The sequence below is a fragment of the Sphaerodactylus townsendi genome, linkage group LG03 (genome assembly GCF_021028975.2).
Source record: "Sphaerodactylus townsendi isolate TG3544 linkage group LG03, MPM_Stown_v2.3, whole genome shotgun sequence".
Taxonomy (NCBI): domain Eukaryota; kingdom Metazoa; phylum Chordata; class Lepidosauria; order Squamata; family Sphaerodactylidae; genus Sphaerodactylus; species Sphaerodactylus townsendi.
This window is the reverse complement of record NC_059427.1, coordinates 54,916,389-54,934,880: the sequence shown is the minus strand read 5'-3', so window position 1 is coordinate 54,934,880 and position 18,492 is coordinate 54,916,389. Positions and strand designations below refer to the sequence as shown.

At 41.5% G+C, this 18,492-nt stretch overlaps 1 protein-coding gene across 10 annotated transcripts in view; it reads right to left on the bottom strand.

Moving 5' to 3' along the window:
* Positions 1-18,492, bottom strand: part of ERC2 (ELKS/RAB6-interacting/CAST family member 2) — a 660,221-nt gene that overhangs the window by 361,735 nt on the left and 279,994 nt on the right. For 7 of the 10 annotated variants that reach the window (XM_048488070.1, XM_048488069.1, XM_048488071.1 and 4 more), the window contains one exon: positions 12,213-12,224. The exons of the other annotated variants lie outside the window; for them this stretch is intronic. In XM_048488070.1, coding sequence (XP_048344027.1) covers positions 12,213-12,224 — 12 coding nt within the window. The remainder of the gene's footprint in view (positions 1-12,212; positions 12,225-18,492) is intronic. 10 annotated transcript variants of the gene reach the window in all.

Below are 18,492 nucleotides of genomic sequence, written 5' to 3'. Positions count from 1 at the left end.
CATCTGAGAGGTCCCACAAGAGGTTAAGTAGACTCCTGTTTTAGGCCAAATGAACATTTTTATTTCAAAGGTAGACAACTTTTTAATAGCCTTTTTTTGACCCTGCTAAGTCTTTTTTCAGCATTTACATTAAAAACACAAAATATACACTCATACCAAAAATGAGAACAACTTTACACTCTGAGTTGGCTGGTTTCCTCTTGTATTATACAAATATTATTAAATTAATAAAGAGTCAACTTGGCCCCAATGGCCAAAAAACCAAGGAGATTATCTGCCTTCCATAACATACTTTGTAAAGGTAGAAGAGTCATGAACAGTTTGCCAGTTGCTCTTGATAAGATTTTACAACCAGCCTGCATTTTCAAAGGAATACTGAACCTTAACACATAAAAATGCTCACCTATTTTCAATAGACCTAACCCAAACTCCTGTTCAATAAATATCTATGTCTATTTATGCATACATTACTATATCCATGGCTGAAAAGCAGTCAATTCTCTAACAGAACCACCCCAAATATTGCAGAGGATCCCCGAGGATCTTGAGCATTACTGGACTTGCCTAGACTTTCCAAGTGTTTTATTAAGTCTGGCATTCATCACAGAATCAACATAAACATTAACTGTCTATACATGCTAGGGTTGGCAGGCCAAGACTGGGTGTGGCAGAGATTTGGGGGAGTCACTTCCAAGAAAACCCAGAAGTGATGTCATGCCTCTGTAGGAACTGGCAGAAACTCAAGAGGTTTTATCCTGGGGTGTCCAGCAGTTTCTAGAGAGGTGTGACAGTTTCAGGAAGGACCTGACAGCACTTCCAAGTCTTTTTTAAATTCTTCCTCCCTCCAGTGGGTTGGGAGTGCTGGCACTCTGTCAGGCCCATTATGAGCATGAGATCTCCCACCCTCAGCAGGCGAATGGCAAGCCATGGTACGCACAAAACATGAAGAACAAAATTTACAATGTTTAACTTAGAATGAGTCTCATTTCATAAATTAGGGATGAGCAGATTTCCCAGGTAAATCTGATTTAAGGTTCAGTCCCTCCCCAGTTCTCTGAATTGAATAATAAGACCTTCCATACAAATATACAAATGTTGATGGAGCAGAACCCCGGGAGAACATGGGGGGATTATCTACCTCTTCCCTCCTTCCTTCCTCCCCTCTTTTTATATATTTCCCCCAATATCTGCACTGATTGAGGACAGTGGCAAAAAGTATTCCTTTCAGGAATGGTTTACAGCACAATCCTGAAAGCCTCCCTCTGAAAGGGAGTGAAGTTATCCCTATGCCAGTGCAAAGAGACATCGTGCTAGCACAAGGTGCACTTATGCCAGCAGAGCCACAGTGCAGCTGTGCCACTTCTGCATGCCAGTGCTGCTGTGGTGCAGTCATGTGTGGCATATCTCCAGTGCTCGGCCCTGCATCGCTGTAAAAGGGGCATTCGCTGGGGAGGGGGTTGGGGCAAAGGTACTCCATTCTCTAAGGGGTTTGGCCACCGGAATGCCCCCTTTCACTGGCACAAATTTGCACTGGCATAATTGATGGTGTGGCCCAGAGAGTTTATCCAGGACCTCCGTCAGCGCAAGCTGACTCATATACCCCAAACCACCTTAGGATGCTGACTAAGTGGCTGGCCTCTTCCAGTCATGCCCCATCCCTAGCAACTTATGATGGCCCCCAGGTCATTTAAACCCCAAGGCCAGGTGTCGCAAGGTAGGATGTGCAGCATGGGGTGCAGTATGACAGCTAACTGCCATGGAGAATTAGAGCAAGCAATACAGCACTCTTAGGCCCTTTCAGCATGGCGGCGGCGGCGCTTCTCCACCGGCATAATTTATGCGGTATTGGTGTGGGGACTGCTCGCTCCCTAGCCGGAGGGTGGAGCCGCCTCTCGGTTGCCCTCCCCACCCTCACCTGTCTCTCCAGCGTGCTGCTCCTGGAGGGGCTGCAGGGACCCACCCTCTCTGCTGCCCTCCAACCCTCCCCTTTCTGCACTCCTCTCAGAACAACACTGGAGTGGCAGAGTGAGTGGGAGGCGTGAGGGCAAGAAAGGGTGGCTCCTTCTCCCTGCGGTCGCGGTTGGCACAGCACTGCCAATGTAGGAAAGCAGCCCTTTTCAACAACCTGCATTCGTGGAGCATGGTTGGAAAATGGCATCTTACGTGTCAGCTGGGGGGGGGCCGAGAACAGCATCAGCGGGGAACAGCTCCCCTAGGGACCAGCGTTTTGCCCGTCCCTAGGCTACTGTTTAGCTTAACCCACAGAAAAGGGCCATAGTGATGTAGAGCACAGAGGAACACACAGAAAGTACTTTATTTGTTTGTTTTGTTTGTTTGGTTTGTTTGTTTGTTTGTTTGTTTGTTTGTTTGTTTGTTTGTTTGTTTGTTTGTTTGTTTGTTTGTTTGTTTGTTTGTTTGTTTGTTTGTTTGTTTGTTTATACATACCGCCCCATTCCCGAAGGGCTCTGAGTTGGCACTATGGGGCTATCACTTTGCACCTAGAAGGTGCAAATACCCACCTAGAAAGGTAAAATTCATGCAGTCTGTAGTTGAGCCCTATCACTTAAGCAGCTTTAAAATTTCAGCAGCTGGAACAGCCAGGACCTAATAGGGCATAAGTGCAACATAAGGTAAGCTGGGAACACTACTTGAAATCCTCATATGCCCATATACCAGGGGTAGGGAACCTGCGGCTCTCCAGATGTTCAGGAACTACAATCCCCATCAGCCTCTGTCAGCATGGCCAATTGGCCATGCTGGTAGGGGCTGATGGGAATTGTAGTTCCTGAACATCTGGAGAGCCGCAGGTTGCCTACCCCTGCCATATACCTTCCCTATACTGGGGTCAGCTACTCTCGTGGACCTGGAGGCCATGAGGTCTCCATCACAAGAAACAGGAAACAGATGCTCATGTGAACTTCAGCCTCCCCCATCCCAATGCCCACTCACTAAGAGGTGTGATATCTCAGGACGTGGGGAAACTAGCCCCATGGGCAAATGGCAGCCAACCTGGTCCCCTAATGGTCTTGGAACAAGAGGATTAGTGGATAAGATGTTGCCCCTGTAGTCATGATTGTCTGTTGCTGGCATAGACGACTGGGAGGCTGCCCAGGGGGATTGATAGCCATGGTGATAGTTGCAGCACCATGGAGCTGATGGTGAACTCCACAATGAGACTATAGTGCCAGAGGGGGTTGGGTCAGTGGCACAGTGCCACTAGACCCACCTCCAAGGGCTAGTCACCGATTTTGGTAAAATACCAATCTCTGAGGTGCCCACTGGGAAGCCTATGGTTTCTGGTGCAGAGTTCCAAAGTGTTTTTGTCTCACAAATGTTTACAGTGGCCAATTCAGCAGCTGAAGCTCTGCAGTCGACTTCATCCCTTTTGATCATATCAACAACTTTCAGATGGCATCACTGTTTTGATTTCACCCTGGTGAATGCCCCTCTCTGGCACTGCACATTGTCTTATCAGTGGGGAAGTTAGGTTAGCTAGCAAAAATCCAGGAAACTGTGGAGGCAACTGCTCATGGAGGACTGTGAGACCTCTAGTATTCCTGCTGCCATAACCTGGAAAGAATCAAGGGCCACAAACCAGTGAAAGAAGGATCTTCAGCAGGATAGGAATGGCACATGAGACAGGGACCTGGTCTTGGAAAGCTGGGAAGAGCTCCTTGCATAGGTCTCGGATGGCTGTCTTGTAGAGGGGTAGATAGTCCAGGCAGGTGCTGGGGGCTGATTTGCTCACACTACAAGTTTTCAAGTTTGTTGGATGCCACCAACATGTAAGGGGTCAAAAGCAAATGCATGTGCTGCCTGTCACTGATATGCCAGGGGCAGCAGTGGGCACTATGTGAGGTACATCTGCTGCAGACCTACAGGCAGAAGGAACATCTGCCCTGGACGATGCAGGCAGTGACCACAAGTTGACTCAGGAATTGGCTGAAACCAGTCCAAGGCCCCAGCCCCCACCTACACCTGTCTGCTGCATCAGGGTCTCCTGCACAACTAGTGGTGTCTTATGGACAAGTGGCCATCACTGTGAAAAATGAGAATGGGTTGTAGCCAGGGGAGCTAGGCTTTCTCATGGGGTTCTGTCCTGCTTCTGCATTCCCTTCTGTGTGGGTATCATGACTGGAGGAATATCTGACAGAATCAACCTTCACTGCCAGCCAACCTGGACTGATGTGGAAAAGGTCCACCTGTATGGGTCGGTAATGGACAAGCATCATCATGGGCATGGACCAGTGCCCCTGTTATAGGTGCTTGTGAGGCTTCTGGCAAATGGTGGTAGAGAGACCTCTGCCCTGGTCATGCCATTCAGATGGATATGTCCTTCATGAAGATGAGGAATGATTCCTTTGGCTAAATGGGAGTGCACCCTGTCCAGTCCCAAGGCTGTGATGAGGACTGTGATGCCACCTATAGCGATGAGCAGATGCAAAGTCAAGTTACTGAGCAGAATATCTCCAGGTATTTAGACCAAGCCTAGTTGGGGCGAGGTGGGGGGGGGGGGGTTGAGAACTACTGGTTTTGAAGGTTAAGGACTTTTAAAATAAGATTTGATAGAGAAAAGTGAGACTTTTTAAATGATGACACAAAAGATTTAATTTCATTTCGATCCTTAATGACCAAGTGCTGAAAGTTGAAGGTTTAGGATATAATACTCTGTATGGAAGAAACAGGAATTCTCCATTAAATAAGTATGCTATAATTTGGTGATTTTTTTGTCTTTGTGTATGTTTTGGATTTTGATTTTGAAGTACAAATAAACAATTGTTACTAGGAGAGGTGAGGGATCCAGCTGTGATCCTGGGCAGCAGGTGAGACTGCAGGTGCCTGGAGTGTGTTTATGCGATTTTGACATCCATCCTTATGTTCCCCTAGGACTGCAGAGGACCTCATCAAGCTCTTGAAAACCCTGACCCCAATGAAGTGGAGTGCAGTCAAGGGCTGCACGGTAAGGGCTTGGAGATGATGGACTCAACATCATCAGATGGCAGCAGAGCTAGAACCTTGCAGAAGGAATGGGTGCACAGTATGGGGATCTGGGAAAGTGGCCAGAACTTTAGGAGGTGCTGCTGAGAGATATCTTGGAGTCATTGCATGTTGTCACCCCATCAGCAGCCCGATGTGGATCCCCCCAGCTCTGCTGCAGGCTGACATGATGAAGGCATTGCTGCATGGACACACCTGGCAACACAGCTATCCTGAAGCTTGGTGAGGTCACCTGTGATCTACCACTGATGCCCACGTGGGGGCTCTCATGCCATGTGTCCCTCCAGTTCCCCTCCAGTGCCTCAGGGTGGGGTGTGGACATGATGGGTTCCAAGCACTGATTCTGTATTTGCCACTGTTACTCCCTCCCCGGGAATTCCAATTTTTTTTAGCTCCATTATTTTCTTTGGGAACATTTCTGAAAGTCTAGAGGAGCTGTTTTAAAAGCTGCTGGAACCAAAATGGCAGCAGACCTTATGGTCCTTTAAATAACTACCAAATGCCATGTGTATTAGACCCAGAGTCTAATTCTATGGTCCCCTGAACAAAGGCCCCCAGCCATCCTCCACTGATTCCTATAGGGAAAAAAAAGTTTAAATATCTAAAATCTGAGAATCTACATCACAGTACAAGAATCACCCAAGCTAAACAAAACAGAAACACTGTTCAAAGCCTAGAAAATGTAAAATAAGAGAATCCAACAATGTAAACATAACTGTCTAGCAATGTCAAACCCAAGAATCCACTGTAAAAAAAAACCCTGACACAAGGCAGTCAACGAAAACCATTTAAAAGAACATAATCTAAGAGAAATCAACCTGGTTAGCTTATACCAAGCCCAAGAAGACACAGATAACAATCCTAGGAGCCTTCCAACACTGGCTTCCAAAACTCCTGGTTAATCCCAAATATGTCTGGGATGTTATGGGACCCATTTGCCAGTACCCCAGATACCATCTGGAGATACAAATATATTTTTTTAAAATCACAATAAGGAATTTTAGATAGATATTTAGCTCAGGTAAATTGAACACACATCCTTACAAGAGACAATGACAGTGCCAAATAATAATAGTGCATTTACTGTTTCTTAAAAGTATAGTTTTATATGATATATGAAGCTAGCCATGGTTTGATAACTTAAGAACATCTTTCCCTCTGAGATTAAGCTATCTTTATGATAGTTACCTCATCCTGTATTCTCTAAGCACTTGCAACTATTAATATCTGATGTTATGCATGGGAATTCTTTGACAATCAGTTCTAGTTGCCTTTGTTACTATGAAATTGCTTCATTATATTGTAAACTCTCTGAGACCTTGCTTTGCACATCTCATTGAATTTTACTCTCCCACAGAAATGATTAGGCAGACCATCAGGACAGGCTGGTGTGAAAACATTTCGCATGGCTTGACAGTCTATTTCGTTCTTTAACCCATCTCTAAGAGAGTATTAGATTTTTATAGCATAAAATGTTCTTTAGCATTCATCCCCTTGCCACAAAAACTGATTGAAGACATGAAAAAAACTGTATAATTCAAAATGATACATAAAAGTGAAAAATAAAGGAAGAAATTAAAAAGGAATACAATGAACTTCCCCCTCTTCCCCTTTGTCTTTTACAAAAACACTGGCAATGACTATTACGCAAGCAGCATGTTACTGGAATTCTTTAGTAAACCAGTTTTAAACTAGTAGGTAGACAGATAGACCTTATGACCCGTCAGTGCAAAGGAACTTATGGAGGCAGATGGTCTCTAATTTGTATTTTCCCCCACCCAGCAGAAAATATGAGCATAATGCCATGTGGTACAAGGGCTTCAGTGATAAGAGGAAAGTAGGCAAAATCAACCCTTTCCTTTTGCATCTGCAGAGAAGTTGTTCTACCAAATTTCCCTTGACACATCAGCATTAGTCATGGCAGAGGGCTCTTTCAGACTGCCCTTTCATTAGTTTAAAAATGAATGCCCACCCCAGCACTAAAATCCCCTAATTGTTAGTCAAAAACCCACAAAATGAATGAACCTGGTGAATGTGAGTACAGTGCAGTTTAGAGTTGCTAACTCTTGAGTTGGGCAATTCTTAGAGATTTGGGGGTGGTGTCTAGGGAAACAGAATACAGAGAGGACATCAACAAACTATAATACCATACAGTCCATCCTCCAAAGCAGCTACCTTCTCCACAGGAACCTATCTTTGGAGTCTGGACCTCAGTTTTAATTCTGGGAAACCTCCAAGATTTACCCCGAGGTTGGCAAACCTAGTTAGAGGTAGGAGTGCCAGGAAGCATGAAATGTACACTGAAGTTTTCCAGTCATAAAAGACAAATAGGTATTGTAGGAGAATTTTATTGACAAGTCTTTATTTTCACAACATTTCCACCAAACATTGCTGGCTCAGAAACTTGAGGATTGCTTCCTTGGCCAATATGAGTAACAGTTGGCTTCCCTAGGTTTCGTCTTCACCAAAACTAGTTCTATTTTTGTTTAGGTGGAGCGCTTTCAGGTTCTTTCAGTAACTTTGGGTTTTTTTGGTGGGGGGATCTTTTAAAGTAAGTGTGAGGTTTTTTGCATTCCCTTCTGTTTACTGGCAGGTCTTTTTATCTGTCTGTGATGCCAGCATACACATATAGTATGTTGTGTTACTAGTACTAATTTAGGACATCCTCATTCTCTGCTTTACTGGCTATCCTTCTGGAGACACAAGCAAATACCTCCCCCCCCCCACGCCCCGTGTTCCCCACAGGTTCTAAATGCAGTCCTAGTACCTATTCTGTAACACAAACTGTCTGACTAACTGCTGGATTTGGGAAATCCAAATGACTGCCTGGTCCTGCTATGTGAAAACATCCTTAGAGCTACAGAAGTTTCCTTACAAGTCATGGAAATTGTAAAAGAGGTAGTTTTCTAGATGTTATAGTGTCTACATTCATGATTTTTTTTGTTTTAATTGCCTATAAACCTTGGACTCTCCCATTTCTTTCAAATCTGACTGGGATGATCCTATGCATGAAGGATACAGTCTTCACAAAGGTCATCACATTACAGTGGAAAACAAGTTGCAGGAAGAAATGGGTTTCCTATGTGTTATTTGTCTAAGTGTATTTAGAGAGGTTTGGAGAAGCATAGGAATGAGATACATTACTTTTTTGCTCTTGGATAGGGACAGTGACAAGGCAGGTGTAAAGATGGAGGAAATAAGAAATTGAAGGAGGTTGTGCCCTCCCATCAAATCCATCACTTCAAGAAAATGTATCACCTCATTTTATGAATCAGCTAGCTATTCTCTTTTCCTCTTTTTACAGAATGCATCTAAATGGTGACTAGACACCAATAGCCAATTGTCCTGGGGAAAAAAGCAGATGGAAGACAATATATACAAGAGTTTTTAACCCTAAATGATCATCTGAAATAGGCTTAGTATATGAGCATCACTGACTAAATATATAACTCAGTTTCATTTTGAATTGCATTGCTGATCTCAGTTTTTTGTAATCACACAAATGCATGCTAGAGATTCAGTTACAGCTCTAAGTCAAATAAATGTGCCCCTAGGCTCATCTCATACCTGGAACCCTGCCTGCAAATAAAAATATTAGATAACCAAAACTATCCACCTGGGAAACATATGCACAAAAATATATATTCTCTTCTTTTATCACACTTCAACCGTTACAAAGAAATGGATGATTTGTGGACAGGTCTGTTTTTTCCAGTTCTGCCTGAAAGTGCATGGAAGACAGGTAAAAGAAGTCTGCTGGAGAAACTGCTCGAGAAAGAGATTTGCAAAACCTCCCTTATCATGCATAAGGATTACTTTATCTTCATTTGCAACCTACAGATTAGCTCACATTATGCAGATTATGTATATATCCTATTAAGCCTACTATATCTTTCTATCATTAATCTTTACATTTTGGTAGAGGATTTGAAGAGGATTTGGAGAATTCATTTTCAACAAGACACTCTAAAAGCCAGTTTGGACATGGTTAGAACTGGCTGATAAAGGGCCTATTCATATGAACAGTATCATTAGAAATAGTACCCAGGGAAGGTAGCAATAGTTTCTTCTGGAAACAAGCACACTAGAAAATTGAAATCCCTTGTCAAAGAAGTAATCCCTGCAGTTTTCATAAATATCTTTCCGAAGTTACACTGCTCATACCTATCATACAAGCAGGTATTTATACTTATCAGCTAACTGTAACAGCACCAGAAACAGCACTATCAGAAAAGAAAATAATTGGTACTTCCATGGAATATTTCCCGATGGCTATCTTTAAGTTCCAGTTTATCTCTTTAGCTCATTCATGCTGTTGAAGCAGTTGGGCAAGTCCATACGGATATGAAAGCTGGCCCCATCCACACATCAGTTATATTCTAGTCTGTCTTTTTATTGAATCTAACCCAGGTCTAACAGTGTAATTCCTTACTTGTTTCCTGTAATTACTAAGAAATAGTCCTAGTAACTTAAATCAAGAGAAGATGAGGATATATGCTAGATAAAAAAAACTTGCAACTTTATACATAAATGTTTAAACCCCACCCCAACTTAATAGAAGCAGCCCCTATACCTTCAAGAAGAAGATCCCAGATACCACTGTGGTGGTTGATATAAAATCACAAGTACTGATAGCCTTCAAGCAGTGGTGGGATTCAGCAGGCAGAATCGGTTGTTAAAATGGTGCTTGTAAACAACCAGTTGTTAAATTATTTGAATCCCACAGCCGGAATTGGTTGTTAAATTATTTGAATCCCACCACTGCCTTCAAGCCTTGTTTTCCATCTGTAAAAACCAGAGGGAAGAGGCAGGGCCCATTCTGGGACTGTTTTGGCCTTTCAAGGAGGACCCAGGCCTAGTAGCAACTACCAGGTGACTTTCATGACTCCTGAATGCTGAGGTGGGGTGGGTGGGAGACAAAATTCAGGGGGCCAAAGACATCTGGAAGGCTCCAGAACAGTGGCGTAGCTGCCATGAGGACATGTGGGGACATGTGCCCTGCACCTGCCAATTACTCATGTGGCAGGTGCAAAATGCCACCCCCAGCTTCTGCTTTAGGTGCCTCTCCATCCTGTCTCTGCACCCTCTCAGCCTGCCTTTCCTTGTCTCTCTTAGCATCTTGCTTTTCATCCCTGGGGCTCTAAGCATGCTGACCAAGTCCAGCACTGCTTTTCCCCTCATTGAGCCTTGTTAATCTCTTCCTTGCCTTGTCCACCCCAGCTGGAGTGGCACAGGGCTAGCCAGAAACCCTGGCTGTTCCCCACACTCCCAGCTAATACTCTGGACTGGCAAACCTGCTGCCCTTGCTGTTGAGCTCAGTTGCTACCTAGTGGTAGAGAAACTGTCTTGCACATGATGGCACCCATTCCTGCTGGGCCCATTAGGCTGCTACTATCTTTTGGGAGGTTCCCCACCTCACTTGGGAGGTGTCCCACCTATCTTGAAGCAGCTGCTGTCTTTTGCCCAGCAGGTGCTGCCTCCTCTGGCCATTCTTGCTGCCTCTGTGCCACCCAGGGATACATTCTCAGCCTATCTTACCTAACAGCATTGTTGTAAGGACACAATGGAGGACAGAAGAATGATGTAAGATGCTTTTGATCTTTGCATTGGATATAAACAAAGTAAAAGTGGGTTATAAAATGAAGTAAATAAATAACCATAACTAAAGATGGGGGGTAGATAAAGGGTAGGGTTTGGGGTGACTGGGAAGCCTGGAAAGAGGAGCATATAGAGGCTGCCATGAGGATGGAAAGGGGAAATGACAGGAAGGAGATGCAGGAGAAAGTCAGACCCCTCTTGCAGGTTTTGAAGACAACAACAAGCCTGACTTAGCCAAGACCTTGCAATTTAGTCAGACTTTCCTGAGGGAGATGTTGCCTGGGGCAGAGACAGAGGGAAAGCTGAGAACAATAAATAAATGTACATTGGCTGGTGAATAGGAAGGAGAGAAAGAAACAGGGAAAGAGAAAAACCCATGCAGGCTTTCAGGGAATAGAAAAGGAAACAGTGGGAAAAGGAAAAAGAGATGCCCCTGCAAGTCCTTGTGAGCCCCCCCCCCCCCCCGCATATACTACGATAAGATCCAGTTAAACTGGAACAAGGATTATAATTTGAAAGGAAAAATATTTTCTGGTAGTCAAAATTAAACCAAGATATTATGAATAACGTATCTCTTCCTTTGATTCCAGAAATCTACAAAGTACATACAAATAACTAGAGCAAGGCCTATCTCCATTTTGCAAAACATCTACAGAATTTAAAAAATTATTCTGAAGATATTATTTTAGAATTCCACATATCCAATATTTAGAAATCTCATGTTTACCATTCTAAATTAATTCATGCACAGTTGACAACCATTTGGCTTATACTCAAAGTTTTCCTTCAACTCTTCAGTTGTCTGATATATTATAAATTACGGAACTGTACCCAATTCTTATAGTTTCCTTCAGTGTGATCAACCTGGCTTTCTGATAGATATTTTCTCAACCTTGTGGGAAAGGGCTTTGATCATTCACAGCTGAGTCATTGGCTTTTGATGGTCATAGTGTATCAACTCCTAAATCACCTGTGCTTGCTGCTAATTAATCCCCAGTGTAAAACGTTATTCGCATTACCCACATTCTTGGTTCTAAGCTTAACATTTTTGAATTTCATCCAATTTCTATTATTTCAACTAAGGAAATACCCTGCTGTTTTGACATGATGTTGACATAATTGCCCAACTTTTATAGGTATCAAAAGTAGCCTTATTATGATGTCATGGTGCTAATTCTTTAATTGCATATGAACTGCTTGGGATCAACATGGCAATCTGATTGGATGAAAATATCCTTAGTTTAAAAGACAAGAGGACATGAATACTCAGTGTGTTATTAATCATAAAACATTTCAGTACACCACACTACACTACAGTTTACTGAAGTATTATGCAGAAGAGTGCTATTGTACCTATAATTTGTGGGTGGAGTAGATTTTAAACTGCCAGTTTCTATGGAAAATATAAAATGCTGTAGCTAGACTATTGTTTCATCTGGAAAAAAGATTGACTAATAAGCTGTTAGAAAAATATGTTAAAAATGAAAGCAAATTAGGGATGCAGGATGCAAACAGCTAAATGCAAATAACTAAAATCTTTTATGTTCACCACTGAAAAGATGAAGTGGACCTGATAAGTGAGTGGTGTGAGAGAATAAGATACCAAAGGTACTGACCTGGAAGTCAAGCTGGTTGGAGCAAGGATGAAAGCAGCAGTTTGGAGAGTAAACACAAAAGAAGGGAGATAGCAAAGAAATAAAGGGAGGAAAAACATTAGTTTTTCAACATAAAAGTGTGCAGAGGTTATATCAGCAGTATTTTTAAAGGGGGTATCAGCAAACAAAATTAGTGGTGTACAGTGTTTCTTTGCTGAGTGATAAGCAAAGTAACAGATTAAGCAGAAGTAACCTTGTTGCTTATGGACCATGGAAAAGCCACCTTTAAATAGATATAAAACCTTATCATACACATATATGAGTGGAACACAAGGAAATTGGTGACAGGTGTAAGGCATATGGTTGGCAGGAGGAATCCATGTTTTGAAAGCCATTGTCTGGACCAACATGGATCTGTGGATGACTCATAAATAGCAAGTCATCTTCACTCATGAAAAATAAAGGAAGTTAAATGGTTTGGCTACATGTTCAAAGAGTTTCATCTTGTAGATTCTCAAGTACTGATCACTTACACTGATCAAAGACTCCACTTTTTCCCATGGAAATATAGCCCTTCCCAAAGCTGAGAACAATCTTTTTCAGTCCTAAGAATAAGATTAATACTTCATTGCTGAGAATATCCAGATGTCTAATAACTTATTTTGTATAAAAATATTTAACATATATTTTCTGTGAGCCAAAATACATGCGCACACATATATGCACACAAATACATAAACATATCTTATCCGATGCCATGCTAAAATTGTCCTAGAGCCATCAGAGGTGCACATTCCTGCACCTTTTTTCAAAAGATAGTTTGTTTTCAGCATCCAAAAAATAGTTTCACAGGTATGAGATACATTGATTTCTTTTACATTAATTGCTTTATCTCTTTAACTGAATTGCTTGCAGATGTTTTAGCTGAAGCCCCTTTCATTGCCATACTGACCAAAATGATGTTATGAAGGGCAATGCTGAATCTATTTCAAAATAAAAATAAGCCCATATAATAAACTGGGGGCTAAAATCCACACTGGGGAGGTGGTAGCTAAGGTCATAGTGCTTTAGATGGAAACAATTCAGCTTCTTTGAAATGCGTTTTCCACACATCTTGTAAAACAGGAAGAAAAGGCCATCTTTTCCAACCAATTGGTTAAAAAAACAGTTTTCTATTTTCTACCTCTGTTTGAAACAAGTGACTTATGTTTATTGCACAAATTCCCTAATTTTGTAAACTTTTAAAAAATGTACTAAAAGCAATCAAAGATATACAGAATGTATCCACTGCACGAAACAGTAAGTGTTGCCATATGAAAGTGAACAGGAAGAGAGCATTTTCCTTCTGGGATGCTTCATGCCAGAAAAAGACAAGATTACAAAGTGGTAAAACGAATAGTGCCATCCTAAAAACACTTTCATGGGGATATGCCTCACTGAATAGACTTGAATAGGATTCTGTGTAGGCCTGCTAAGGATTTCAGAGTAAGTTCCAAATAGCTTCTATAAGTCTTTCCTCCCTTCCCAAACTACCAGCAAATTTGTTCATTCAAAACACTTAATCCACACTGTCCAAAAAATATTTTCCAGGCTAGCTAAGGTTAAACAAGCTTATTTGTATGGTTTAATGCAGACTGGTCACCATACTGCAACAAACATATTTCAAAGCTGGAAAATGTACAGCTGGAAAATGGTCACCATATCTCAAGAAACATATTGCAGAGTGGAAAGTATGCAGAATACGAAGACGCTTCAGGATTTGCAGCACCTTACCTAATAGGAATGGTTAGCAAAGAGGAAAAGGTTATCAATGAGAACTCTGCAGCATTCAAGGTTTAGTATGGACAAAGGGAAGTGCTTCTTTACTCAATGAGAAATTAAACTGTGGGATCTACTTCCAGTGGATAACCATTAGCATGCATTGCTTTACAAGGGATTCACTGAATCCAGGACCATCAAAGTCTACAGCCCTCCTTATCCAGAAGCAGTAGACATCTAAACATCAATACTAGGGAGGCAACAGCAGGATAAGGTGTTGGTATCTATGCCCAGTTTGCCAGCCTTGCATAGCAACTGGTTGGCCACTGTGTGAAACAAGATGCTAGACTAGACAGACCACTGGTATGATCCAGGGCTCTTCTTACATTTTTATGAGGGCAACTGGGCTCAACCTTGGAGGTGTGGTTTCTTCCTTCTGCAACAAATGTGAATTTCTGATGCACATCTCATTACAGAAATTTACAGCTGTGTGTAAATAACTTTATTTGTTTAGATATTTATATCCTACTTTTCTCCAAAATGGGGCCCTAAGTGGCTTTCAGCATCATTCTTTTCACTGCATTTTTCTCTCAAAACAATCGTGTAAGTTAGGATGAGAGAGAGAGTGACCCAAGGACATCCTGTGAGCTTTCATGACAGAGTGAGGATTCAAACACTACATCACACATTCTCAATGGCTATTCTCAATGATAGCAATATTTCAAGAACTCTAGGATAGAATTCATTAGACAAAAAATGATCAAAAGGAGGCATACTAATTTTTTTTTTGCGTGTTAAGGCAGACCTGTCTATATTCAGTAAAACCAGTGGTTACCATTAAATGACCATTAAACTCCTCTACTGTTGTTAAATACACAATAACAAGGAAAGTTCAACTAATTCTTGATTTACATGTGTTTAAGATTTAGTTAGTTTTAAGTATGCTGCTTTTAGTCCAGAAGAGGATGTAAAACATGAGACATATTTTAATTATATCTGTGGGGAAGGAAGTCACACAACTTAGTAGAGGAGCAATTCCAGACAGAATCAAAGCAAAGTCTTCAGGACGAACAGTAAGAAAGCCAGAAAATTTAATAATAGTGAAGAAAAGATATACTGTATATACTCATGTATGTCGAGTTTTTCAGCGCATTTTTTGTGCTGAAAAAGCCCCCCTCGACTTATATGCGAGTCAGCTGTATTTTAAAAGATATTTTAGGGTTTTTACTTTGTCGGCCACCAGGGGGTGCAGATTTTAGGCTAGTGGCACCAAAATGTCAGGATATCATTAGGTAACACACCTGATGATACCAGCCAAGTTTGGTAACGTTTGGTTCAAGGGGTCCAAAGTTATGGACCCCCAAAGAGGGTGCCCCCATCCCCCATTGTTTCCAATGGGAGCTAATAGTAGATGGGGCTACATTTTGAGGGTCGATAACTTTGGACCCCTGGAACCAAAATTCACCAAACCTGGGTGGTATCATCAGGATAATCTTTTGCTGATACCAGCCAGGTTTGGTGATGTTTGGTTTAGGGGTCCAAAGTTATGGATCCCCAAAGTGGGTGCTCCATCCCCCATTGTTTCCAATGGGAACTAATAGTAGATGAGGCTACATTTTGAGGGTCCATAACTTTGGACCCCCTGAAACAAACTTCACTAAACCTGGATGGTATCATCAGGAGGGTCTCCTAAAGATACTCTGAAATATTGGTACTGCTAACATAAACATTTCTCCCATGACCAGAAATCAAGTTTTGAAGGATTTTAACTCTTGTGTTTTAGCTTGGTTGCTGGTTGAGCTAAGGTTTTTGTACTTTTAAAGTTATTGTTGAGACCATATTGGTTTTTTTTACTCCCTTTCCCACTTACAGAGATAGTTTACTGTTTTTCTTTGAAATAAATATTCAAAAACATTTAACCTACTGATGCCTCAATTAATGTAATTTTATTGGTATCTATTTTTATTTTTGAAATTTATCAGTAGCTGCTGCATTTCCCACCTTCAATTTATACGCAAATCAATAAGTTTTCCCAGTTTTTTGTGGTAAAATTATGTGCCTCGACTTATCTGCGGGTTGACTTATACACGAGTATATACGGTAAATGGGTAGCTTTGTTGGATGTTATCTGTCTGATATGTAATGATGAATTTAAAGTAGGAGGATGAGTGCAGGGGAAAAATCAGCCAGGAATCTAGTGAACATGTTTGCTCTTGGATTTAGATATTAATTGGTGTGTGTGTGTGTGTGTGTGTGTGTGTGTGTGTGTGTGTGTGTGTGGGTGTGTGGGTGTGTGGGTGGGTGTGTGGGTGGGTGTGTGGGTGTGTGGGTGTGACTTTTCTGACTGCCAACTGCTCTTCCTATCATTATTGTCTTTTCCAGTGAGTTTTGTTATTTCAGGGAGAATTAATTCAGGGGGACTAATTATGATAAGGAGCGCCGTGGCGTAGTTGTTAAGTGCTTGCACTGCCACTCACATGGTCAGGAGTTCGAGCCCCCTGTGGGTCAGATATTCTGGCAGCTGGCTCATGGCCAACTCAGCCATCCATCCATTTCTTGGTCAGTAAATGAGTACCTAGTTCATAGCTAGGGGGTAAAGAATAGGCGGGGAAAGCAATGGCAAACTACCCCACAAAAGAGGCTTGCCTATAAAATCACTGCTCACAGTGGTACCCCAGGGTTGAACACGACTGAAGGGGAAACTTTACCTTTAAAAAAATTATGATAGCCTCAGTTGTGTTATTATAAATTCTAGGGAGAATTCGGGTTTGATTTGGTTTGGAACGTACTTATCTGTGTTTTTGACAGACTATGGAATCTGTGAAACTCTCCTCCAATATCACATTTCAAATGAATTAATTTATACTAGAATTAATTATGGTAATTGCCTCAACTAAGGTATTGATTGATTAAACACAGTATCCTCTATAGTCCTTTGTAAGAAGTTCAGGATTATGGATTCTCTTTTCTTTCCTCAAAGGACAGATTCCAGGAGAAGAATCCTGTTGAAATTTTGAGAAACTGGTCACAGATTAGTGTAAGGCATCACATTGCTAGATATTAGTGCAGGGTCTAGATTGAAAATCATAACAGTTTGTTATCATTCATCAGTCATATCAAGCTACTAAGATACAGTTTACCACCTTATATTGTAAGTATGCCATACCACCCATTTTGTTCTGTTCTGTATACATCTGAGATTCATCTAAAAGATACACTCCTTCAAATTCCACCTTTAGTCTGTAGTCTATAGATAGTAAATTGTTGAAATGGCTCTACATCCTGAAAGGTTCAGAAAGTTCACATAAATCACAGACACAAAACAAATCTCATGCAGGAAATCACATTCATATGCATGAAGAAAAGCACAAGATCCTTTCATAAACTGTCTTTTCTGTGTTTGATTATATTCTTTGCACTAACTATGCTGTATGTGAACTACTTCAACAATTTTTTCAGCAAAGGAAACAGAAATTATTTTTTTCCCAAATTTCACCCAAAGCAGAAGAAGACCAGGGCTCAATTCTACAAAGGGCTGCGTACATGCTAAATTCTACTGATTTCACTATAGGCCTTTTCCAAGAATGCTAATGCTAAACATAAGCTAGTTGCCACCCTATCTGGGCAGAAAAAAATCTTGTCACTGTGGTGCATGGCCTGGTAACAACTAGATTAGATTACTGAAATGAACTCTACATAGGTATGCCACGGAAGACTGTCCAGAAGCTACAGTTGGTACAGATTGCTGGAGCTAAAGTGACCAAATCCATTCAGAGTACCCCAGTTTCTAATTTGCTTCCAGGTTCAATTCAAGGTGCTAATATTGAGCTCTAAGGCCCTGAACAGCTGGGACCAACATACCTTTAGGACCATCTTCTCCCATACAAACTTACCCACACACTCCAGCCATCCTTGGAGGTGTTGCCTACCATCTGAAGTTAGATTGGTGACAACCCAAGAAAGGGCCTTCTTGGTCACAGCACCAAAACTTTGAAACTTCCTCCCTAAGTTTATCTGACTCCCTCTACTGATTTCTTTTACCAGCACATGAAGACCTTTTTCCTTTAGTCTGTCATACCCTCCAACCATGGTACTTGTCCTCCTTCAAGTGCTGTGCATTTATGTGTTTTTAATTGAATTTTGTCATTTTAAATATACCAAGTCTCCCAATGACTATCTCGAGGAAAGAGGAAATATTTTTCCGTTTTTCTTCTATGTTTTAAAATATCTTAACTGCCAAAATGTCATCCTTTCTGTAAGCTAAAATAAACTATGTCAAAAGCATAGTTTATTCTTCTTTCACATGACTTGTTTCGTGAATGAAGTTCTAGCTCCAGTTACTAATCTAACTATCCTCTGGTCTACCCTGTAGCATATTTTGAAAATTAGGCTGTTTGGAAGTTAGTTCTTTTTGTAGCTGGAGGAAGGAAAGTTCCAGGACACCAGTATAAATAAAGGTCAGATATGTCATCAGTACTAATGCTAGGAACATTCTCTGGTCCTCATGCAATTACACAGCTTCTCATGAAAGCACAAACAACTA